A 27,892-nucleotide genomic window follows, 5' to 3' on the forward strand; every position below is an offset into this window, starting at 1 on the left:
AAAGTAAAAGCCAGTTGTTTACCTTGAATATACTTCTTGTACGTTGTAGATTATTCGGATCCTTTCGGTTTGAACGGCAGTTTTTACTAGTGGTGTCATATGAAATTGTCACCCATAATTATGACCCTAGTATCGGTCTATTGCATTTCAATCTGTTTTAGCGTTATTTGGAGACGAGCTCTCCTTGTGTCTCTGCCTTCAACAAGGTGGAACTGTTTGTTGTACAGGACCTACTTCTTTGATATCCTCTTAGCAAGCAAAATATTTTGTCAGATTTAATGAAGCCGTAGACCTGACCAATGATGTGGGTCAAAGTAAAAGCCAGTTGTTTACCTTGAATATACTTCTTGTACGTTGTAGATTATTCGGATCTTTTCGGTTTGAACGGCAGATTTTTCTAGTGGTGTCATATGAAATTGTCACCCATAATTATGACCCTAGTATCGGTCTATTGCATTTCAATCTGTTTTAGTGTTAGTGGTGGGGGAAGGGTATCTTTTTTTTCTTCACAAATGTAAATAAACCCAATCTGTTTCTTAAACGAGGGACATATTCATACAGCACAGAATGTTTTTTTACCTCAATAGACGTCAGTGATTGGTTGAAATTGCAGAAATTGAAGAAAAACAACAAATATCTTACAAACTATCAAATTTTCTCAATAAAGCCAAGAGAAAAAGATGTGTTATAAACACATTCTACTAGTATACGGAGTTTAAAATTTTTTTGTTACCTAGAAATTATGTTTAAAAACTGCCGTTCAAACCGAAAAGATCCGATTATTCCTTATGGATATTTAAAAAAATTTTATTTAGTATTATCTGCTCTTAGTAGGTTGAATATCAAAGACCTTCATTCAGGTTTCTCCTCTGCCATTCTTACACATTCACCGTAAGATAGTTTAGTCCAGTCCTTGATGTTATCAAGCCATTATTTAAATTTGACGGATATTTGTTCTCATCTTGTTTATTGTTAACACAACATTTCGGCTGATATACCCTCCAGCCGTCATCAGGTGTCTTGGGGAAATTTCGAACCTGGGTTCTCATTCCTAAGGAATTTTTTGATGTTGTTGTTATTATTATTATTAAAGTTGCTGCCTGGAATCGAACTCGGAATCTTAGGGTTAGTAGCCTGCACTCTTAACCACTACGCCATATGCCTGTGGGCAAATGTAGATAGTGTACATAATTCCTCATCTCTTAAATATAGAACTGTGTTATCAAGCTAGTTTGTTCTTGGTCTTCCTCTCTTGCGTTTTCTATGCATCTTTCTTGCTGCTCTTTCTATGTGACCAAAGTACCTTAGCTTTTTTTCAATAGTCGACATCCACTTGCTCCACTCTGTGCCAGTGCCCTGACGCTATGCTGGTGCCATGTAAAAAGTGGTCACGACGATGTCACATTAAACACACCCAGCACACACTGTAAAGTGGTTTGGCGTTAGGAAGGGCATCCAGCTGTAGAAACCGAGTCAAATCAAACTGCAACCTGGTGCAGTACTCTGGCTTGTCAGCCCAGGTCAAACCCATGCCGAAAAGGAAGAATCATATGGAATGGAAGTAAACATCAAAATGACAAAATTTATGATAGTCAGCAAGAAACAAACACATTTTTGATGGTATGGAGCCAGCTAGTAATATTGATAACTAGCAGTATCGCCCGGCGTTGCTCAGGTTTGTAAGGGAAATAACTATAAAGCATTTTTAGAGAGTTTAGCCAAAAATAGCAAAAAAATGGAAAAAAATGATGGTAAATTTTTTTTTGAGAGTAAAAAAAGTTTGAGTTGCGTCCCCTAGACAGTCTGTGGTTTATTTTTTGATTCTCGACCCCATGTCGAATTTATCGATTTTTTCAGAACTGGGGGAACTTTTCAAAATTTTCGCTGCGTTAGTTTTGAATTATGACATTGGGCTATGTGTGTGTCAAGTTTCATCAGAATCGGTTGAAAGCCGTGGTCAGAGTGAGGGTACGAGAAAACAGACACACAGAAACACACACAGACAAACTGCCGTTTATATAGAGAGAGATAATAATGATAATAATAATAATCCTTTCTGCTGGAAGCACAAGGCCTCAAGTTTGGGGGAAGGGATTAAGTCTATTACATGGACCCCAGTGTGTAACGGGGTCAATTAAATAAGTACCAGTTGAGCAGTTGGGTCAACGTAACTGATTTAAACCTTCCTCCGAACTTGCTGGCCTTGTGCCATTTTTGAAATTATTATTAAGGTAGTAAACTAGCTGAATCATTAGCACGCTAGACAAAATACTTTGTGGAATTTTGCCTATGTTTATTTTTTGAGTTCAAATGCTGCTGAAGTTGGAGTCGGATCTACCGTATTTTAACGTGCATAAGGAATCCTTTTTTGTCAAAAATTTGGTTAGAATATATGGGAGTTTCTTATACATGGATAGTATTATAATCCCTAACAAAATCCTTTTTCCAAATTTTAAGCCCCCAAAATTAGGGGCTTCCTTATACACGGGGTTTCCTTGTACATGTTAAAATATGGTAATTGGATTTCCTCCCCACCACTAAAATTGTTGGCTGCGTGTCTAAATTTTAAACCATTTTTATTTTTATTATTTATTTTTTTCTTCCTCCTTCTATATTCCTTTTTCTTCATTGTTTTTTTTTTGTATATTTACTTTTCCCTTTCTTTCTTCATCTTTTCTTATGCTTCCTCTTTTTTTATTTTTTCCTTCGGCCTCCTCTTCTATTTCTATCTTCTGTTATTAGAATGACTGATGAAGATGACAATGCAACGGAGTCATTTTATATAAGGTAAAAATGAACACACACCCTTTACAGTCACACACCCTTTACAGTCACCTCTCACAGTCCAGTTCCCATTTATTAGGCAACTCCACTATCATAAGCTCATGCAACTCCTATGCATCGTAACCAACCAGCTGACCGCCATATTATCTCACCTATGCTGCACAACTATATATATATATAAAAATAAATATATCTATCAAGCTCTATCTATATATATATATATATATATATATATATATATATATATATATATTAATAATATATATATATATATATTAATAATATATTAATAATATATATAATATATATTAATAATATATTAATAATATATATATATATATTAATAATATATTAATAATATATATATATATATATTAATAATATATTAATAATATTATATATATATTAATAATATATTAATAATATATATATATATATTAATAATATATTAATAATATATATATATATATTAATAATATATAATAATATATATATATATATATAATAATATATAATAATATATATATATATATAATAATATATTAATAATATATATATATATATATTAATAATATATTAATAATATATATATATATATTAATAAATATTAATAATATATATATATATATTAATAATATATTAATATATATATATATATATTAATAATATATTATAATATTATATATATATTAATAATATATTAATAATATATATATATATATTAATAATATATTAATAATAATATATATATTAATAAATATTAATAATATATATATTATATATTAATAATATATTAATAATATATATATATATATTAATAATATATTAATAATATATATATATATATTAATAATATATTAATACTATATAATATATATTAATAATATATTATAATATATATATATATAGAATATATTAATAATATATTAATAATATATATATATATATATATATTAATAATATATTAATAATATATTATATTAATAATATATTAATAATATATATATTAATAATATATTAATAATATATATATATTAATAATATATTAATAATATATATATATAATAATATATTAATAATATATATATATAATAATATATTAATAATATATATATATTAATAATATTATAATATATATATATTAATAATATATTAATAATTATATATTTAATAATATATTAATAATTATATAATATATAATAGTTATCCATACTATATGGCATTCTTATAGAAATAAGAATAAAGCTGTCCGCTTATTAGCTCCATGAGGCCATCGCCTTAAGTTAGCTCTTTGATACACAAACTGTATCCATATAACCTTCGAACAAGGGAGGTCAGTCCTCCACACTACTTGACCGACAGCTACAGACGCGTTTCGGGGTATTGCCCCTTTTCAATGTAGCGTAGTCAGACCAGTAGGTGTCGCTTCTGACAATCTCTGTTCGAAGGTTTTATTTACCTACTGGTCTGACTACGCTACATTGAAAAGGGGCAATACCCGAACGCGTCTGTAGCTGTCGGTCAAGTAGTGTGGAGCGACTGACCTCCCTTGTTCGAAGGTTATATGGATACAGTTTGTGTATCAAATAGCTAAATAAAGGCGATGGCCTCTTGGAGCTAATAAGCGGACAGCTTTATTCTTATTTTTATAAGAATGCCATATTAGTATGGCGATAACTATTATTTTCCAGGAACGCTGCCGTGTTCTCTTTTAGAGAGACTTAGTAATTTTAATATTTCTATTATTGAAAACAAGTGGATGTATTCCACCGAAACTAGGTAAATAAAACCTTCGAACAGAGATTGTCAGAAGTGACACCTACTGGTCTGACTACGCTACATTGAAAAGGGGCAATACCCCGAAACGCGTCTGTAGCTGTCGGTCAAGTAGTGTGGAGCGACTGACCTCCCTTGTTCGAAGGTTATATGGATACAGTTTGTGTATCAAATAGCTAACTTAAGGCGATGGCCTCATGGAGCTAATAAGCGGACAGCTTTATTCTTATTTTTTAAGAATGCCATATTAGTATGGCGATAACTATTATTTTCCAGGAACGCTGCCGTGTTTCTTTTAGAGAGACTTAGTAATTTTAATATTTCTATTATATATATATATATTAATATATATTAATGATATATATATATTATTAATAATATATTTATAATATATATATTAATAATATATTTATAATATATATTAATAATATATTAATAATATATATATATATTAATAATATATTTATTATATATATATATTAATAATATATTATTATATATATACATTAATAATATATTTATAATATATATATTATTAATAATATATAGATATATATAAATAAATATATATATATAATATATATAAATAAATATATATATATAAATATTATATAATTATAAATATATATATATAATATATATATATATTATAAATATATATATTATATTTATAATATATATTATAAATATATATATATATTTATAATATATATATATATATTTATAATATATATATATATTATAATATATATATATTTATAATATATATATATATATTCTAATATTATATTTATTTATATATATATTTATTATTAATATATATATATTATAAATATTATTTTATAGAAGGAGCTTCTACAGGACTAGAACTGTTTCATTCAAAAGAAATCATCAGGAAGCATACATAAATATGTATGTATAAATAATAAAGTAATGGCACACAGCAGCGTTTATGTATAATCACAATTTAAGTTAGTTGAAATATGTTTCTCATGTATTTCAACTGCTAAAGGCAAGCACACTGCAGTTACCATGGAGAAAAAAATCTCTCTTAGTTTGTTCAGAGTTGTCTCCCTTAGGTACATCTCATTGAGAAGAGACAATAAACTCAAACCATCGATGTCTGAGAGATGGCGACACTGAATGAAACTGGGTGTTTTCACACCTTTTAACCGTAAGAGAGATTTTTGTCTCCATGGTAACTGCAGTGTATTTGCCTTTAGGGGTTGAAATACATGACAAACATTTCAACTAACCTAAATTGTGAATATATATGTGTGTGTGTGTGTGTATAAATATATATTATACTTGTGTGTGTATATATATCATCATCATCATCATCATTTAGCATCCGCTTTCCATGCTAGCATGGGTTGGACGGTTCAACTGGGGTCTGTGAAGCCAGAAGGCTGCATCAGGCCCAGTCTGATCTGGCAATGTTTCTACAGCTGGATGCCCTTCCTAATGCCAACCACTCCTTGAGTGTAGTGGGTGCTTTTTACGTGCCACCCGCACAGGTGCCAGACGGAGCTGGCAAAAGGCCACGGACGATGGTGCTTTTTACGTGCCACCGGCACGGGTGCCAGGCGAGGCTGGCAACGGCCACGATCAGATGGTGCTTTTTACGTGCCACCGGCATGGGGGCCAGGCGAAACTGGCAACGGCCACGAACGGATGGTGCTTTTTATGTGCCAGGCGAGGCTGGCAACGGCCACGAACGGATGGTGCTTTTTACATGTCACCGGCACGGAGGCCAGTCGGGGTGGCGCTGGCAACGGCCACCATCGGATGGTTCGCTTACTTGTCAACGGCACTGGTATCACAGCCGCAATTTCCATTGATGTTGATCGACTTCGATTTTGGTTCTGCTTTCTGATATCTGATTTGATTTGGTTTGATGTTTTTATATATATATATATAATATATATATATATATATATATATATATATACAAAAGAAATCTAGACAACCATGTGCAATGTGTTACAAAAAGGAAAACTGTGATTGTCAGTAAATGTGACTAAGGTTGTTAGGACACCTACATTGCTAGAAATAAGAGCTAATGCTGTAGTTAAAGCATACAATTGTATATATGTATATATACTGTGAGTGACTGTAATTGCCTGAAAACACTGGCTGAGAATATATATATATATATTTGAGAGAGAAATGGATAGATAGATAGATATGTTTCTTTATTATCCACACAGGGCTGCACACAGACAGGACAGATTACAAAGTAGAGCTTTTCTTTTTTGGGGAAAGAAAAAAAAAAGGTGGGGTTAAAAAAAGGGATTGTAAAAGGGAAAGAAGAAAAAAAAGAAGAAAAAAGGAAAAGGAACAAAAGAAAAAAAACGATCAATAGGGATCATGTATCACAGTGTGATGATGTAAAGTGTAAAGGGGAAAGCAGATAAGGTTTATTCGTAGGAAGAAAAGCCTACGGAAAAGACCACGGTACCCTCAGTCAATATTGTTACATGTTACCACATTTGTTTGCAAGTAGGTAACCCTCTGTTTTAAATTTTCCAGGTTCATAGGATTAAGCTCAAGGTGGCTTCGTCATTCATACGTGCCATCCTTGCTACATTCACCCATCTTTTTTTTGAAACATTCGCTAGACAAAACTTGCCTCTCTACTCTCACTTTCCTTTCCTCCTCTTCATCAACAATTTAATGTCCACATCCAGCTCATGTGGGGCAGATGGAATTTCTTTCGAGGTGGGTTTTCTAAGGGTGGATGTCCTTCCTGTTGCTAACCCTAACCTGTTTCCAAAAAGGTAATATTTCCCCATAACCAGACATGTTTTCACAGTATATTGGGAATGAAGTAAACTGTGTGCATTATGGTGACAATTTTTTTACAGCTATTATATGGTCTCTGAGCAAGGAGTAACATACACATGCAGATGCATACATACATGCCTATATATACACATACACACATGTATACACACACACACAGACACGTGGGCTTCTTTCAGTTTCTGTCAACCAAATTCACTTTGTGTCCCCCAAAGTCCATCCCCTCCTCACCGTGGTGGGGGACGCTGGCAACAAGTAGTGTCAGAGCTATGCCGTAGGGAACTTTGGTTCCTGTTAGGGCCACCCATGGCAGATTGGTCTGACACCGAGTGGTATTAGGGCCACAACTCGGTGAAAATCCTCAGAGTGTCTGTTTCGGCGACCGGTGGCTCCTTGGTCGTTCTGTCCCTGCGTCTGCGGACAATCTGCAGCGGCAAACAGGATGTCTCTACATGCGGGATTGTTGGGGACCGCTTGTCAAATCCACATATTCCCACGAAACTTCTCCCATGAATTCTCAATGGCGAATACAATAGCAACATCGGCCTGCGCTGATGGAACCATGACTGGCTCGCTATCTCTAGTGAACTGGCGCAGGACCATCATGCGTGGGCTGCCATGGTTCGAGATGCCTCGATGGTGGTAGAAGAAGCCGACTCAACCCGGCCAGGGTGAATGTCGCCGCAAGTACAAGTAAATTCACCCACAAGGCTTTGTTCGACCCAGGGCTTACAGTACAAGACACTTGCCAAAGGTACAATGCAGCAGGACTGAACCCTGAGCAAATGTGGTTGGAAAGCAAGCTCCTTACCAGACAACACTGAGATCAAATTTGCCCTTTGTCCCTTTGAGGTCAGTACAGTATAGCATCATCATCATCATTATCATCATCGTTTAACGTCCACTTTCCATGCTAGCATGGGTTGGACGATTTTGACTGAGGGCTAGTGAGCCAGATGGCTGCACCAAGCTCCAATCTTGATCTGGCAGAGTTTCTACAGCTGGATGCCCTTCCTAACGCCAACCACTCCAAGAGTGTAGTGGTTGCTTTTTAAGTGCCACCGGCATGGGGGCAAGTCAGGCGGTACTGGCAATGACCTCGCTCGAATCCTTTTACACGTGCCAGTGAAGCGACGTTGGTAATGATCATGCTCGAATGGTGCCCTTTTACGTGCCACGGGTACGGAAGCCAGTTGGCTGCTCTGGCAACGATCATGCTCGGATGGTGCTCTTGGCACCTTACTAGCACAGGCACAAGTGCCAGTAAGGCAACGTTGGTAACAATCATATTCAAATAGCTGCTCTGTCAACGATCACACTCGTATGGTGCTCTTTGCACCCTGCTAGCATGGATGCCAGTCTGGGTTTGATGATATCAACTAATTCCCACAACTTGAAATTGGTGGTCTTATGTCTAAATTGGAGCTGGCAAGATTGTTAGCACACTGGACATTTCTTCCAGCTTTACGTTCTGGGTTCAAATTCCATAGAGGTTCACTTTGCCTTTCATTCATTTGGAGTCAATAAAATAAGTACCGAAAAGGCGGCGAGCTGGCAGAAACGTTAGCACACCAGGTGAAATGCTTAGCAGTATTTCACCTGTCTTTACGTTCTAAGTTCAAATTCCACCGAGGTCGACTTTGCCTTTCCTCCTTTCGGGGTAGATAAATTAAGTACCAGTTGCATACTGGAGTTGATCTGATCGACTGCCCCCCTCCCACTCCTCAGAAATTTCAGGCCTTGTTCCTAGAGTAGAGAAGAATGATATACGTACCGATTGAGCACAGGGGTCGATATAATTGACTTTCTCCCCATCTTCAAAATTCCTAACGTTTTGCCCATTACGAAAAGAATTCTTATTCTTTGTTTATATAAGGTGGCGAGCTGGCAGAATCGTTAGCATGCTTGGTGAAATACCCGAGTGGCATTTTGTCTGACTTTGTTCTGAGTTCAAATTCTACAGGGGTTGACTTTGCCTTTCATTCTTTCAGAATCGGTAAAATAATTACCAATGAAGTTCTAAGCCACTTTGACTATTGCTCTCAGCTATGGTCACCAACCAGTGTCAAATTAATCACAGAACTTGAGGTGATCCAACAAAGCTACACGAAGAAGATAGCCTCTGTGCAGCATATAAGCTATTGGGAAAGACTCAAGAGATTAAGACTCTATTCCTTAGAGTGTAGGCGAGAAAAACTTGCCATAATATACATCTGGAAGATCCTGGAAGGACTTGTCCCAAACTTTGGCATCGAGAGTTACACAAATACTAGAACTGGGCGCCACTGCATAGTGCCAAGGACTCCAAATTTGCCTTCAAGATGTAGGACAAGATACTGCGATAGCCTGGGCTTCAGAGGTCCACAGCTCTTCAATATCCTCCAGAAGGACCTGAGAGACCTGCATGGGGTGGATGCGGATATCTTTAAAATAAGGCTGGACCTCTTCCCGTCAGGTGTCCCAGGCGAACCGACTTCACGGTAGGAGGTGCAGATGAGGGCAGCTGCATCGAACTCTCTCATGCACCAAATGTCAATTGCTAAAAAGCATTCGTGAAGTAAAAATCATGCAGCAACACCGAATGGCGGTGCCCCAGCATGGCCACAGCTCGTGAGCTGAAACTAGATGAAAATGAAGTACTGTGATTGATGTAATCAATATGCTCCCCCGCCCCACAAAATTTGATGGCTTGAGCCTACAGTAGAAAATATTATTTATTTTCTTCATTCTGTCTTCTTTCTTTATTTTTCCATTGTTTTTTTTCCTTTACTCTTTCTTTCCTCTTCTTCATCGTCTTTCCTCCTTTTTTTTGTTTTTCTTTCCCTTCCACTTCCTCTTTTACTTCTATTTTCTGTTATCAGACTGACTGACGATGACACTGCTACAGAGTCAATTTATATACTCTTTACTCTCTTTTACTTGTTTCACTCATTTGACTGCGGCCATGCTGGAGCATCGCCTTTAATCGAGCAACTCGACCCCGGGACTTATTCTTTTGTAAGCCCAGTACTTATTATATCGGTCTCTTTTGCCAAACCGCTAAGTAACGGGGACATAAACACACCAGCATCGGTTGTCAAGCAATGCCAGGGGTACAAACACAGACACACACGCACACATACATATACATATATACGACGGGCTTCTTTCAGTTTCCGTCTACCAAATCCACTCACAAGGCTTTGGTCGGCCCGAGGCTATAGTAGGAGACACTTGCCCAAGATGCCACGCAGTGGGACTGAACCCGGAACCATGTGGTTGGTAAACAAGCTACTTACCACAAACACATGTGCATACACACACACACACACACCCTGTCACCTCCATTGCTCCTTCAGTTTATGTAGCATCTCTGAAGCACTCTCATTCTCTTTTCACTGCTCTCACACATCTTCCAGCCAGCTACCCATCACTTTATCTCACCTATGCTGTACAACGAAACCACACACACACACACATTATATATATGTGTGTGTGTATATGTGCATATATATATATATATATATATATATATATATATATGTAATGGGTGCTTTTAAGTGTCACCTGCATAAGTGCCAGTTACGTGACACCGACGTCAGTCACCATTGCCTCTGTGAGGCCCAGTGCTTGAATGGTGCTTTTTACGTGTCACTGGTATGGGTGCCTGTTACATGACACCAATATCGGCTACATTGCCTCTCACACACACACAGAGGTGTGTGTCTGTTTGTATGTGTGTTGATTGATAAAGGATAGATGGAAACCAATTTTGTGAACTGTCAAATGAACATTTGTTACCTTCCTGTCCTTAACAGTGACACAGTTATGACTTCATCATCATCATCATCGTTTAATGTCCGTTCTCCATGCTAGCATGGGTTGGACGGTTCGACCGGGGATCTGGGAAGCAAGAAGGCTGCACCAGGCTCCAGTCTTATCTGGCAGTGTTTCTACAGCTGGATGCCACTCCGTGAGTGTAGTGGGTGCTTTTTATGTGCCACCTGCACAGGTGCCAGGCGAGGCTGGCAATGGCCACGGTCGGATTGGTGCATTTTACGTGCCACTGGCACGGAAGCCAGTCGAGGCGGCACTGGCATCGGCCACAATTCGGATGGTGCTTTTTACGTGCCACCGGCACGGAAGCCAGTCGAGGCGGCGCTGGCATCGGCCCATTTTTTGCAATACTTGATTTCATGCATATTATAATAGTTATAATTTTTCTTTTCTGTTTTTGGTTTTTTTTTCTGCAGCTCGGATTCATTGGAACCGGAGAGTCCCAGAAATGAGGATGACCCCGCGCTTGTAGCAGCAACCACATTCCGTGATCTTGTTTGTCGTGCCTCATTCGGAAGTATTAAATCTGTACTGAAGCCTGTCTTAGTGTAAGTGACAGTTTCGCTTCTTCTTTTCACTGTTTGTCTTCGACTAAATACATCGACTCATCCTCATTATAAATATATATGTGTGTGTTTCTCTTTTACCTTGTTTCAGTTATTTGCAGTTATACCATGGTTTCAAATTTCTTTAGGTAATAATATGGCAGATAATATTACTTGCTAAAGAAATTTGAAACTATGGTATAACCGCAAATAAAAATAACAAGGTAAAAGTTTTTATTTTTCATTCCTTCGAAAACTGCTATTAAATCGTGGTTTTGGCCATGTTGGCTGTTTCTTCTAGCATGTAAAATTACCTGTTAAAGGGTAATTTCTTTTGTGTTTAAATGTACACTATTTTAAAATTTGAATAAGTTGTCTATTGACTATTTATACATGCTAGGCCACTGGTGGTGATATCTATATATATAAAACTGTAGTTGTGTGAGTGTCTGTCCCCTTCGATTTAGATTCCTAACTACTCCCACATTTTGCGGTGCAGCTTAACCAAATTCGGGTATCTTATAGTCGTGATTCATATCGAGCCCGTCTGAGTATTACCGCGCGTCAACGATGAGTCAACAATTTTTAAAAATAATTTAACATCATTTTTTATTCCATTTTAATGCATAATTTTTCGTGTGTCGATGGCGGTGGAGTTGGCGTCCATGGTCACACCTGCACCTGTTTGCTTCTCCCCTTCTTCCCTCCCTCGTGAAGCTGTGGGGAAGGGAGTGTAAGGAAATCAACGTCGTAAAGCGTTGTCAAGGAGACCAGCGTTCTTTTAGAACAACGACTTCATGGCTTGAAGACACCAAAACAGAAATGGCTAAGAAAGCCCGAATTGGCATCTATAAGGGAAATAACTCTCTAAAAATGCTTATGTAGCTATTTCCCTTACAAACCCGAGCAACGCCGGGCGATACTGCTAGTTTATAATGAATATTCGCTACCCTATTTATGTATCTTATGAATATGTTCATAGCATTCTCGAAGATTCAGCTCTGCATTATTTTTATTTCCGACTGTAAATACTCTTTTACTCTTTTACTTGTTTCAGTCATTTGACTGTGACCATGCTGGAGCACTGCCTTTAGTCGAGCAAATCGACCCCGGGACTTATTCTTTGTAAGCCTAGTGCTTATTCTATTGGTCTCTTTTAGTCAAAAAATCAACCACAGTACTCTTTACTCTTTTACTTGTTTCAGTCATTTGACTGTGACCATGCTGGAGCACTGCCTTTAGTCGAGCAAATCGACCCCGGGACTTATTCTTTGTAAGCCTAGTGCTTATTCTATTGGTCTCTTTTAGTCAAAAAATCAACCACAGTACTCTTTACTCTTTTACTTGTTTCAGTCATTTGATTGCGGCCATGCTGGAGCACCGCCTTTAGTCGAGCAAATCGACCCCAGGACTTATTCTTTGTAAGCCCAGTACTTATTATATCGGTCTCTTTGCCGAACCGCTAAATTACGGGGACGTAAACGTACCAGCATCGGTTGTCAAGCGATGTGGAGGGGACAAACACAGACACACACACATACACGCACAATTATCATCATCATCGTTTAACGTCCGTTTTCCGCGCTAGCAAGGGTTGGACGGTTTGACCGGGGTCTGGGAAGCCAGGGGCTGCACCAGGCTCGGGCTGCACCAGGCTCCAGTCTGATCTGGCAGTGTTTCTACAGCTGGATGCCCTTCCTAACGCCAACCACATATATACGATGGGCTTCTTTCAGTTTCCGTCTACCAAATCCACTCACAAGGCTTTGGTCGGCCCGAGGCTATAGTAGAAGACACCTGCCCAAAGTGTCATGCAGTGGGATTGAACCCGGAACCATGTGGTTGCTAAGCAAGCTACTTACCACACAGCCACTCCTGTGCCTACTGTTTTTTTTTTTTTTTTTTTTTTGTTTTTTTATAAAATCATGTTAGAGTTAATATGTTAATCCTGTGTTTATTTCTTCTTTTCATTGCAGCCACCTTGATCTACATAAGCTCTGGGTTCCGAATGATTTTGCCATCAAATGTTTCAAAATTATCATGTATTCCATTCAAGTACGTAAATTTCTCTTTAACAATAATCTTGCTACTGCTGCTTTGTTTGTTTGTTTGTTGAGCGAAGCGGTCTTCGTCCCAGAGCGCGCAAGATCGCGCCTCTGTAGTGGGAGAAGTACGAAACGTGGTCCTTTGCTATTCGTAAGACCCGCAGAAGAGAAAGCAGGTCAGCCCCCGACACCGAGAGCATCGACGGACGGATGGATGGATGAATGCGCATCCAGGCTCAGCAGTTGCGTAGGAAGTCGGGGACAAGAAACAGGAAGAAAGAGTGAGAGAAAGTTGGGGCGAAAGAGTACAACAGGGGTCGCCACAACCCCCTGCCGGAGCCTCGCAGAGCTTTAGGTGTTTTCGCTCAATAAACACACACAACGCCTGGTCTGGGAATCGAAACTGCGATCCTCCGACCGTGAGTCCGCTGCCCTAACCACTGGGCCATTGCGCCTCCACTGCTACTGCTGCTTTTGGTCGTGCTTTTGTTGCTGTTATCATCTCCAAGTCAGAGCCATTATCCAGCTGGTTTCTGATTTTTTTTTTGATATCAAACCCACCTGAAGTCACCATCTGGTTCTGTCTTTTATCTTCTATCTTTTACTTGTTTTAGTTATTAGACTGTGGCCATGCTGGGGCAGCACTTCGAAGGGGTTTTAGTTGAATGAAGTGTTTATCTGGAAGAAATTGTATTCAGACCTGGTGTTGTATATATATCATCATCATCATCATCGTTTAGCGTCCGTTTTCCATGCTAGCATGGGTTGGACGGTTCTACTGGGGTCTGTGAAGCCAGAAGGCTTCATCAGGCCCAGTAAAATCTGGCAGTGTTTCTACGGCTGGATGCCCTTCCTAACGCCAACCACTCAGTGAGTGTAGTGGGTGCTTTTTACATGCCACCCGCACAGGTGCCAGACAGAGCATATATATATATATATATATATATATATGATGGGTTCCTTTCTGTTTCCGTCTTTCAAATCCACTCAGGAGGCTTTGGTTGGCCTGAGGATGGTAGAATACATTTGCCCAAAGTGCCACTCAGTGTATACTGAACCTGGAACCATGTGGTTTAGAAAGAAACTCCATACCACACAGCCATGCCCGCATCTGATATAAGCTTCTCGTTTTAATCTGATCTAAATTCAAAACTTCCATCAATATTTTTTGTGAAGTTATGTCACAAACACCAGATTAATTATGACAAAATATTTTATTAAATTCCTCATTATTTTTTAAATAAATCAAAACTAAGTTGGTGTATTTTTACGTGCCACCGGCACGGAGGCCAGGCGAGGCTGGCACGGCCACAATCGGATGGTGTTTGTTACGTGCCACCAGCATGGGGGCCAGTCGTTGCAGTGCTGGCTATGGCCACGTTCGGATGGTTCTCTTATGTGCCACCGGCACTGGTACCACACACTACAAATTCCATTGATGTGGATCGATTTTGATTTGATTCTTTGATTTTGATTTTTTGATTCCATATGTACAAATAAATAAGGTTTTATACAGACGTGGGTTTCAGTGTTGTGGGCACTCTTAAACTTTCTCTATCCAAATGGCATTTCAACCCAGTATTTTATCTTTTACTTGTTTCAGTCATTTGACTGCAGCCATGCTGGGGTACCACCTGGAAGGGTTTTAGTCAAACAAAATCAACAGGAATTCTCTCCTTGAATGTCTCATTTTTTTTGTTTTTTTGTTCTTGAAATGTAACCTTCCTGGAACAATCCCATCAAGGTTTTAGTTCATCATCATCATCGTTTAACGTCTGTTTTCCATGCTAGCATGGGTTGGACTGTTCGACCTGGATCTGGGAAGCCAGAAGGCTGCACCAGGCCCCAGTCTGATCTGGCAGTGTTTCTATGGCTGGATGCCCTTCCTAACGCCAACCAGTCCGTGAGTGTAGTGGGTGCTTTTTACGTGCCACCGTCACGGGTGCCAGGCGAGGCTGGCAATGGCCACGATTGGATTGGTGCTTTTTATGTGCCACCAGCACGGAAGCCAGTCAAGGCAGCACTGACATTGGCCACGTTCAGATGGTGCTTTTTACGTGCCACCGGCACAGGGATCACAACTGCAATTTCCATTGATTTTTGATGTTGATGTACTTGACTTAATAGGTCTCCTCAAGCACAGGGTAGTTGATTATCATAATTGCCCAGTATTATTTTTACTGACTCTGATCAAAGATTTGAAAAGCAAAGTGCTCAGTGCATGACACAGTAACATATGGCAAAAAACGTTTTCTCTGATGCTCTACTAATTATGTTGCCACCTCCTCTGTTGTTCATTGAAACTTGATTCTATTGCTAGTTTAGGTTGTTAAAAATTTTCTAAGAACTGGACCAACAGTGCTACTATTACTAGAACTAATGCAATTGGTACAACACCAGGTCTGAGCACAATTTCTTCCAGATAAACACATCAGCACCAATTGCCACGTAGTGGTGGTGGAGATAAACAAAGGCATGCATCCACACAAACACACGCATTCATACATGCATTCATACACTATGGACTTCTTTTAGTTTATCTACTAAATCTACCCACAAGGCTTTGACTGGCCTGAAGCTATAATAGAGGATATTTGCCCATGATGCCATGCAGTGGGACTGAACCAGAAACTATGTGGTTGAGAAGCAAACTTCTTACCACACAGCCACTCCTGGAATTTCCATAGGTACAGCTTGTGAAGGCACATTGCTTAGTGGTTAGAGCATTCAGCTCATGATTGTAAGGTTGTGAGTTCAATTCCCGGCGGCACGTTGTGTCCTTGAGCAAGACACTTTATTTCACGTTGCTCCAGTCTACTCAGCTAGCAAAAATGAGCAGTACCTGTAATTCAAAGGGGCCAGCCTTGTCCCATTGTGTTACACAGAATCTCCTTGAGAACTATGTCATGGGTTCACATGTCTGTGGAGTGCTCAACCACTTGCATGTTAATTTCACGAGCAGGCTGTTCTGTTGATCAGATTGACTGGAACCCTCGTCGTCATAACCAACAGAGTGCCAGTTATAGTTATTCTGCCTGTATATATTTATATATATATATATACAGAATGCGGCGAGCTGGCAGAAACGTTAGCACGCCGGGCGAAATGCTTAGCCGTATTTCATCTGCCGTTACGTTCTGAGTTCAAATTCCGCCAAGGTTGACTTTGCCTTTCATCCTTTCGGGGTCGATAAATTAAGTACCAGTTACGCACTGAGGTCGATGTAATCGACTTAATCCGTTTGTCTGTCCTTGTTTGTTCCCTCTGTGTTTAGCCCCTTGTGGGTAGTAAAGAAATAGGTATTTCGTCTGCTGCTACGTTCTGTTCCGCCGAGGTCGACTTTGCCTTTCATCCTTTCGGGGTCGATAAATTAAGTACCAGTTACGCACTGAGGTCGATGTAATCGACTTAATCCGTTTGTCTGTCCTTGTTTGTCCACTCCGTGTTTAGCCCCTTGTGGGCAGTAAAGAAATAGGTATTTCGTCTGCTGCTACATTCTGAGTTCAAATTCCGCCGAGGTCGACTTTGCCTTTCATCCTTTCGGGGTCAATAAATTAAGTACCAGTTACGCACTGGGGTCAATGTAATCAACTTAATCCGTTTGTCTGTCCTTGTTTGTTCCCTCTGTGTTTAGCTCCTTGTGGGTAGTAAAGAAATATATATTTATATACATATATATACATGTGTGTGTTTCTACTTAAAATAACTTTTATATTTGTATTTGCAGGCAAAATACAGTTACTTAGTTCTACAGATGTTGATGAGTCACCTAGACACACATCAGAAGAGTGAACCAATGATCAAAGCTAACATAATAGATGTTCTTTTCCAAACAGTATTAATTGCCGCTGGTGGATCTGTCGGTAAGTTCTTCCCCCCCCCCCCAAAAAAAAATCTTCATTTCCGTTGCTATTTTGAATCATAGTAATATTTTATGTTGTACCTCATACCAGTCCATCAGAGAGGTGGCCTCTCTTTAGTTTCTTCATCAGCATCATCATCGTTTAACGTCTGCTTTCCATGCTAGCATGGGTTGGATGATTTTGACTGAGGGCTGGCGAATCAGATGGCTGCATCAGGCTCCAATCTTGATTTGGCAGAGTTTCTACAGCTGGATGCCCTTCCTAGCACCAACCACTCCGAGAGTGTAGTGGGCACTTTTTATGTGCCACCGGCACGGGGCCCAGTCCGGCGGTACTGGCAACGACCTCGCTCGAATCCTTTTGCACATGCCACCAGCACAGGTGCCAGTAAGGCGATGTTGGTAATGATCACGCTCGAATGGTGCCCTTTTACGTGTCACTGGCACAGAAACCAGTTGGCTGCTCTGGCAACGATCACACTCGGACGGTGCTCTTGGCACCCTACTAGCACAGGCACTGACTAAACTCTTATCAGATCATAATTCTGCAATCTTTCAAGAGGAAGGACACATGTGTAGTCCGAAATAAGACTGGAATATTTTCAGTAATGGTTTTGTTCAATTGGGTCTGGCTTGTGACTGCAAAAAAAAAAAAATGACAACACCAATAACATGCATTGTACCACATCGCATCTTGAAGGTGCATGGCTCAGTGGTTAGTGTCAGGCTCACAATCATGAGGAAGTGAGTTCAATTCCTGGACCGGGCTGTGTGTTGTGTTCTTGAGCAAGACACTCTATTTCATGTTGTTCCAGTTCACTCAGTTGTAGGAATGAGTTGTGACATTACTGGTGCCAAGCTGTATCGGCCCCTTTTGCCTTTCCCTTGGATAACATTGGTGGCATGGAGAGCGGAGGCTGGTGTACACCGGTGACTGCTGGTCTTTCATAAACAGCTTTGCCTGGGCTTGTGCCTCAGAGGGGAACTTTCTAGGTGCAGTCCCTCGGTCATTCATGACTGATGGGGATCTTTACCCTTTACCCTTTCACCACATCACATCCTGTTATGGTGCCACTACATGGTAGCCAGATTTGCTGGAAACAGCAGCTAAAGTTTCAGAAATAGTGTCAGTAAATGGACATCTGTTTATGTCAACAATGAGTTTTTAAGTATTGGGTTGATCAAATGAACTCTTTGTTCATTGAATTAGCATTTAAGTGGCCGAGTATTCCATGGATATGCATACCCTTAATGTACTCAGACATAATCAGCTTGACATTGTGTGTGATAAGGTCCTTTAAGTTCCAATTAACAGTCTATTTGCTGGTCTTCTGCAAAGTTTTTGAATATCACAAGACTTGGGTCAGTTCAATGCCATGGTAAGAGACACTCACTCTAGATGTCATGCTATGGGATTGAACCTGCAATCTCATGTTTGCAAAGGGAACTTCTTAACCATTCAGCCATGCTACAGTTATGAAAAGAAGGTCATACTTCATTTCCTTTTTTTTTTTGTCTTGTGTTGTTTGAAATATTAATTTTTTTTGTCTATTTGTTATGTGCAACAGAAGCAAGATTAGTTCAAAATAACAACCTGTGGATCATACTTAATGCAGATACATCACTGAAAGTGAAATTGGCTGCAGTATTCGTCAAGATGTTATCTCAGAACAATTATCGCTCACATTTAATTTTTTGTTTCTGTGATGTATCTGCACTAAGTATACTACACAGATTGCCAATTTATGTTTATTTGTTATTTTGTCTTTGAAACCTGTCCTTAATATGAAAATCTAAGAATATCTCTTTCTTTTATTGTAGGTCCATCAGTGCTGGAAGTGTTTGATACACTTCTACGACACCTTAGAGTATCTGTTGATTCCAAGTATGAGGAAGCAGAGAAAACTGAAATGGAGAGAAAATTCCAAGAGGTCATAATCAACACAATTGGTCAGTGTTATTCATAACAGTCATGTGATGTGGCCGGTGTAGTAGTAGAAGTAGTAGTTGTAGTAGTAGTAACAACAGAAGTGGGTGTTGTTGTGTAAACTCCAAGGTCATATTTGTTTTTGAGCGTGACACAGATCGTTTTTATTGTTTTGTCAGTCGTGATCTAGCAGACCTGTGGAATATGGGTTCTGCATCAATCAATTAGGCTATACCCACAAGTCTGTTGTTCCTTTTAACCGTTTAGCATTCAGATTACACTATCAAATGTAATGCTTATTTATTCATACTGCTTTGAATTAATCATGCATTATATCATAGCACTGAGATTTTAAGTGTCGCTGGACTGGCTCCTGTGCAGGTGGCACGTAAAAAGCACCATTTGGGCGTGGCCGTTGCCAGTACCACCAAACTGGCCCTCGTGCCGGTGGCGTTAGGAAGGGCATCCAGCTGTAGAAACTCTGCCAGATCAGATTGGAATCTGGGTCGCCATACCTCAGTCAAATCGTCCAACCCATGCTAGCATGGAAAGCGGACGATAAATGATGATGATGAGGATGATGATTGTTTGCTTTTAGAATGACATTGAAAGGTAGACATGTGAGGCAAGATCTGACCTGTTTAACCCTTTAGTATTTAAACCGGCCATATCCGGCCAAAATAGCTAGTCTGTTTTATGTTCAAATTGACCAGATCCAGGCTCTCACACTTACCCTACAATGTTATTCTACATTAAGTAATTACACCATCAAGATCTTGAAGATATGAGATAATGCATGATTAGTTCAAATCAATTGGAATCAATAGGCATTATGTTTGATTGAATAATCTGAACACTAAAGGGTTAAACATAAAATCCTGTAGGCTATTTTGGCCAGTCATGCCTGGTTTAAATGCGAAAGGGTTAGTTCTGTCCCGAAGCTTGAAGCCTATTCTCCCTGCTCAGACATGTCAATTCTATTGTAGTCAGTTTTGTTCGAGTCAATTCAACTGTGACAGATCCAAAGGCAAAATGAGTATTAAAACAGTCGATAAATATGAACTACATCAATGACATCTGCTGTAAACACTAAACCTTTTATTCAACAAGCCTTTTCATTCCATAATGTTTTTGTGTTTCTACACTATAAGAAGACAATAAAATTATATTTAAGTGCTGCTTTCCTGAATCAATAAGAACCAGTTGATCTCTATTGAAAGTTTACAGTAAATTGAAGCATTGAATATTAACTGACAAGTCTAAACCTGACTGAAGTCCCTAGTTTAAACAAGGATTCTCTGGTGTGGGCTGGTGACAATAAATGTGTTGTGAACTCTCAGAACAAATGTAGCACTCATAATGGGTTTTTCTGATAGTTTTACAAATCGGTACAGTTTGAGACGTTGTTTCAACAGAAATAAGCGAGAACACTTTTAAATATGTGAATATACAGGCGCTGGAGTGGCTGTCTGGTAAGTAGCTTGCTTATCAACCACATGGTTCCGAGTTCAGTCCCACTGTGAGGAACCTTGGGCAAGTGTCTTCTACTATAGCCTTTGGGCTGACCAAAGCCTTGTGAGTGGATTTGGTAGACGGAAACTGAAAGAAGCTTGTCGTATATATGTTTTTCTACCTATTATATACATTATATTATTTTTGTAATTTACTTAATCTTTACTTTTTAATTGTTGTTTTAATTTTAACTTTTCTATTATTTGTAATTTTCTAGATGGTGTAATTTAATTATTCGTTTTGAATTGATAGAAGGTGGTCTTTTCTAATATTTCATAAATATATATGTATTATATTGTGTGGAATTTGATTTAGTATTTCTAAATTGAATTCTTTTTCCTTGGTAGTTTGGATTTTATTCCCTCAAATAATAAGTCTGTCTGTCTGTCTGTCTGCCCGCCCGCCCGTTAAAGTGAAATGGTTTTATTCAAATATTAGGATAGCCTTTGTTCAATGTTGTATTTTCAAAAGTCAAAACATGTGTAGAACTCTGTGTGTGTGTGTGCGTGCGTGTGTGTGTGTGAGTTTAATACAGTTTACTTAGCAAATTTGGTCCTTATACATATATATATATATATATATATATATATATAATTCTGGCCTAACCAAAGCCTTGGAAGTGGATTTGGTAGACAAGCTAAAAGAAACTTGTATGTATGCATGTATGTACGTACGTATGTATGTATTTATGTATGTCTTTGTGTCTGTGCTTGTCTTCCCACCATTGCTTCACAACCAACGTTGGTGTGTTTATATCCTTATAACTTAACAGTTCGGCAAAAGAGACTGATAGAATAAGTACTAGACTTACAAAGAATAAGTCCTGGGGTTGATTTCTTTGACTAAAAAACTTTGTAAGATGGTGCTCCAGCATGGCCGCAGTGAAATGACTGAAACCAGTAAAAGAATGTGTGTGTGTATACACATACACAGGATTAGAGAGAGAGAGAAAGAGAAATGACCAGTGAACGAGAGTCAGAGAGAGTTATGGAAAGAGTGTAATGATGATCACAGCATGTTTTAAAATGGTATGTTGTCACTCTTGTTGCAGGTGAGTTTGCCAACAACCTGCCTGATTACCAAAAGATTGATACCATGATGTTTGTATTGGGAAAATTACCTCAGAAAACCAATCATGAAGACTATGGGTAAGTGATTCTCTCTCTATATTGCTTATCTCACATAACTATATATTTTTCTTGCAGATAGCACCCTGGGAAATTTTCTAATATCATTAATTTAAATCACCTTATCATACACGTAATATATTCACCTTTGTGTCAATCTTTGGCATGGCAGTTAAATGTTTGTCTATGCCTTGCTGAAAAGGCCTCATTATACCGAAACACATCCATAATTGTCTCTGTACTTACAAGAGATCAGACTCTCTTCCCATTACATTTCCCATGTAAATTTTTATTGATCTCAATTTATGGAGATCATTTCCTAATTGTTTAATTTTTAAGAAGTTTAGTGGTGTTTTTTATGTGCCACCTGCATAGGAGTCAGTCCAGTGGCACTGGCAACGACTTCGCTCAAATGTTTTGTTCATGTGCCACCAGCACAAGTGCTAGTAAGGTGACGCTGGTAACGATCATGCTCAAATGGTGCTTTTTACGTGCCACCGGCACAGAAGCCAGACAGCTGCTCTGGCAGTGATCCCGCTCGGATGGAGCTGTTAGCGCTCAATTGGCATGGGTGCCAGTCATCGAATTTGGTTCAATTTCGATTTCACTTGCCCCAACAGGTCTTCGCAAGCAGAGTTTAGTGTCCAATGAAGGGATGTTGGCATGGGTGAGGCCTAATGTTCGAAGGTCGTGCTTCAGCACCTCATCCCAGGTTTTCCTGGGTCTACCTCTTCCACAGGTTCCCTCAACCGCTAGGGTGTGGCACTTTTTCACACAGCTATCTTCATCCATTCTTGCCACATGACCATACCAGCACAATTGTCTCTCTTGCACACCACAACTGATGCCTGTAAACTGAAATTTCGATTTCACTTGCCCCAACAGGTCTTCGCAAGCAGAGTTTAGTGTCCACACAGCCACTTACGAACCACATGGTTCCCGGTTCAGTCCTACTGGATCAACAGTATCAGCACTTCACAATCTCTGGGTCACAGCCTTTATTCTGCAAAAGATGCAAAGACAGAGTCTTTTACTTCTAAGTAGAATTTCACGAGATAAAAGAATGGTGAATGGGCTTAATGGATTCCTGTTGTATAGTTTATGCTATGTCCTCGTTATTTGGTATAAAGTTAGTTAATTAGTTAGTTAGTTAGTTAGTTAGTTAGTTAATTTGGCTCAAAAGCAAATAGCAAGGCCATGTAGGGGGACATGGAGTTAAGTACAGGGTGGTGTTCATGTAAAGAGTTCAGGCCACTTGAGGTCCAGGGAGGCTTTGAACAAAGCATCTTCACCATCTCGTCTGGCAGCTTGTTCCACGGATCCGCAACCCGGACGGAGAAAGCTCCTCTCCTTCGATTGAGATGAAATCGTCGCAAGTAGAGCTTTTCGGAATGACCCCGCAGCCGACGCTCTGGAGTAGGAGTGAAGAACAGCTCTTTTGAGAGGTTACACTTTCCGCTTATGATCCCTTATGTTATGTTCTCTCTGAAGGTGCATGGCACAGTGGTTAGAGCGTTAGGCTCACAATCATGAGGTTGTGAGTTCGATTCCCTGGCCGGGCTATGTGCTGTGTTCTTGAGCAAGACACTTTATTTCACATTGCTCCAGTTCACTCATCTGTAGAAATGAGTTGTGATGTCACTGGTGCCAAACTGTATCGGTGTTTCCCTTGGATAACATCGATGGCATAGAGAGCGGGAGGCTGGTATGCATGGGTGAGCTGGCAGAAACGTTAGCACGCCGGGCGAGATACGTAGCCGTATTTCGTCTGCCGTTACGTTCTGAGTACAAATTCCACCAAGGTCGACTTTGCCTTTCATCCTTTCGGGGTCGATAAATTAAGTACCAGTTATGCACTGGAGTCGATGTAATTGACTTAATCTGTGTGTCTGTGCTTGTTTGTCCCCTCTGTGTTTAGCCCCTTTTGGGTAGTAAAGAAATAGGTATGCATGGGTGACTGCTGGTCTTCCATAAACAATCTTGCCCAGACTTGTGCCTCGGAGGGGGACTTTCTAAGTGCAATCCCTTGGTCATTCATCACCGAAGGGGTTCTTTACCCTGTATAGTTTATGTTCTATCCTCTTTATTTGGTAGAAACTACTTCTTAGGTTATGTTTTTTTTTTCTGTTTTCAGGACACCGCCAATAGATATTCAACTACAGAACATGTTATTGAAGACTCTGTTAAAAGTAAGTTAGTGATACATACTGCTTATCGTCATCATCATCATCATTCTCATCATCACCACCACCACCACCACCACACTGATCACTATCATCATCATCCCCTCCATCACCTGTCATCTTCACCATCGTTGTTGCTGTTATATTGTTATTAGCAATGTGTCAACACAAAAACTACCACCACCACCACCACCACTATCGCCATTGTCATTCTTGTCATTACCATCCTGACTACACAACTCTCATTGCCATCCTCACCGTCATCTCTACCACCACCACCACCACTACCGTCGCCATCATTGTCATCACCACCTCCATCATCGACCTTTGCCACCACCTCCATCATCGACCTTTGCCACCACCTCCATCATCGACCTTTGCCACCACCTCCATCATCGACCTTTGCCACCACCTCCATCATCGACCTTTGCCACCACCTCCATCATCGACCTTTGCCACCACCTCCATCATCGACCTTTGCCACCACCTCCATCATCGACCTTTGCCACCACCTCCATCATCGACCTTGCCACCACCTCCATCATCGACCTTGCCACCACCTCCATCATCGACCTTTGCCACCACCTCCATCATCGACCTTTGCCACCACCTCCATCATCGACCTTTGCCACCACCTCCATCATCGACCTTTGCCACCACCTCCATCATCGACCTTTGCCACCACCTCCATCATCGACCTTGCCACCACCTCCATCATCGACCTTTGCCACCACCTCCATCATCGACCTTTGCCACCACCTCCATCATCGACCTTTGCCACCACTCCATCATCGACCTTTGCCACCACCTCCATCATCGACCTTTGCCACCACCTCCATCATCGACCTTTGCCACCACCTCCATCATCGACCTTTGCCACCACCTCCATCATCGACCTTTGCCACCACCTCCATCATCGACCTTTGCCACCACCTCCATCATCGACCTTTGCCACCACCTCCATCATCGACCTTGCCACCACCTCCATCATCGACCTTGCCACCACCTCCATCATCGACCTTTGCCACCACCTCCATCATCGACCTTTGCCACCACCTCCATCATCGACCTTTGCCACCACCTCCATCATCGACCTTTGCCACCACCTCCATCATCGACCTTTGCCACCACCTCCATCATCGACCTTTGCCACCACCTCCATCATCGACCTTTGCCACCACCTCCATCATCGACCTTGCCACCACCTCCATCATCGACCTTGCCACCACCTCCATCATCGACCTTTGCCACCACCTCCATCATCGACCTTTGCCACCACCTCCATCATCGACCTTTGCCACCACCTCCATCATCGACCTTTGCCACCACCTCCATCATCGACCTTTGCCACCACCTCCATCATCGACCTTTGCCACCACCTCCATCATCGACCTTTGCCACCACCTCCATCATCGACCTTTGCCACCACCTCCATCATCGACCTTTGCCACCACCTCCATCATCGACCTTTGCCACCACCTCCGCCAACATCATCACTGCCATCGACGCCACCACCACCACTACAACCACCATCATCATAACTCCCCTCCCCTTGCTTCATGTTCAACATCATTGTCGTATTGTTCTCATCATTGTCATTGGCATCACCACCACCACCACCACCATCATATTCTCATCATCAATTATCCTAACTACACAACCATCATGTTGTCATCACAACCACTTTCTTATCATTATTGGATATCTCTTTATCTCATTGATTTCAGAAGGAAAGTGGGCAAAGTTGACCTACTCTCTTAAAATCACAAACATTTTATGACTTTGTCTGAATATAATGAATCATTTTAATCATCATTATCAATCAATTGAATGTTAGAAAACAAAAGAAATTCATCATCATTATCATCATCATCATCATCATTGTTTAACGTCCGCTTTCCATGCTAGCATGGGTTGGACGATTTGACAGAGGACTGGCAAACCAGATGGCTGCACCAGGCTCCAATCTGATCTGGCAGAGTTTCTACAGCTGGATGCCCTTCCTAACACCAGCCACTCCGAGAGTGTAGTGGGTGCTTTTATGTGCCACCGCCACGAGGGCCACTCACGTGGTACTGGCAACAGCCTCACTCGAAATGGTGTTTTTTATGTGCCACCTGCACAGGAGTCAGTCCAGTGGCACTGGCAACGACTTCGCTCAAATGTTTTGTTCATGTGCCACCAGCACAAGTGCTAGTAAGGTGACGCTGGTAACGATCATGCTCAAATGGTGCTTTTTACGTGCCACCGGCACAGAAGCCAGACAGCTGCTCTGGCAGTGATCCCGCTCGGATGGAGCTGTTAGCACTCAATTGGCACGGGTGCCAGTCATCGAATTTGGTTCAATTTCGATTTCACTTGCCCCAACAGGTCTTCGCAAGCAGAGTTTAGTGTCCAATGAAGGGATGTTGGCATGGGTGAGGCCTAATGTTCGAAGGTTGTGCTTCAGCACCTCATCCCAGGTTTTCCTGGGTCTACCTCTTCCACGGGTTCCCCCAGGCCGCTAGGGTGTGGCACTTTTTCACACAGCTATCTTCATCCATTCTTGCCACATGACCATACCAGCACAATTGTCTCTCTTGCACACCACAACTGATGCTTGTAAACTGAAATGTTGAAACTTATTTTTTTTATTATTATTATTATTGAGTGAGAGAGCAGTGCATGCCATCAAAGTGACACTGGGGTAAAATATACGAAGCCCAATATACCCATCATGACTACCCGTCTGATAAAGGTACACCAGGCACATGCATCACAACCATATGTGCGCGACATGGTGATCTCATATCAAGATAAACAGCACATGACCTTGCAGGTGGGGCCCAGTTAGAATTTTCTTCAGGTTGAGTAGCCCATCCCGCTCAAAAGGTCTCTGAATAAGGGTTGTTTAAGGATGTTGAAAGAACCACCCATGTTTCCAGAGGTGAATTATTCAAACCCCAAAGAATCCCTCTCAACACATGGCTATGATGCTCCCCCACTACTTCTGCTCGTGATCAGAGATGCACATATCGTCAGCCACTAAGGGGCATGCTCAACTGCTTAAGGTCAAACAACTGACAAGCAAATCTGTGGTATTGAGCAGAATATTTGCTGTAGCCCATCTTTTATACCAAGACAAAACAATGTACATGATAGCACTTCCAATCAGTTAAGATCAGAAGCCATGAGAGCCACTGCCTGGTACTGCATCAGGGCATTATTATTATTATTATTATTATTATTATTATTACTATTATTAAGGTGGTGAGCTAGCAGAATCGTTAGCATGGTGGGTGAAATGCTTAGTGGTATTTCGTCTGCTGCTACATTCTGAGTTCAAATTCTGCCAAGGTCAACTGTGCCTTTCATCCTTTCAGGGTCGATAAACACTGGGAGCAATATGTAATCAACTAGTCACCTCCCCACAAAATTTCAGGCTTTTTGCCTATAGTAGAAAGGATTATTATTAAGGTGGTGAGCTCGCAGTATTGTTAGCACTGTCTCTCCCTTTTGTTTAAATCAGGG

General features: G+C 40.2%; 1 protein-coding gene across 4 annotated transcripts in view; it reads left to right on the forward strand.

Moving 5' to 3' along the window:
• Positions 1-27,892, forward strand: part of LOC115223485 (protein EFR3 homolog A) — a 145,309-nt gene that overhangs the window by 82,117 nt on the left and 35,300 nt on the right. For 3 of the 4 annotated variants that reach the window (XM_036512595.1, XM_036512596.1, XM_036512592.1), the window contains 7 exons: positions 2,743-2,787; positions 11,598-11,729; positions 13,703-13,781; positions 17,499-17,634; positions 19,455-19,583; positions 22,124-22,220; positions 24,334-24,388. In XM_036512595.1, the coding sequence (XP_036368488.1) occupies positions 2,743-2,787; positions 11,598-11,729; positions 13,703-13,781; positions 17,499-17,634; positions 19,455-19,583; positions 22,124-22,220; positions 24,334-24,388 (673 nt within the window). The remainder of the gene's footprint in view (positions 1-2,742; positions 2,788-11,597; positions 11,730-13,702; positions 13,782-17,498; positions 17,635-19,454; positions 19,584-22,123; positions 22,221-24,333; positions 24,389-27,892) is intronic. The other variant, XM_036512594.1, reaches the window with a different exon arrangement.

Source organism: Octopus sinensis, linkage group LG23, assembly GCF_006345805.1.
Source record: "Octopus sinensis linkage group LG23, ASM634580v1, whole genome shotgun sequence".
NCBI lineage: Eukaryota > Metazoa > Mollusca > Cephalopoda > Octopoda > Octopodidae > Octopus > Octopus sinensis.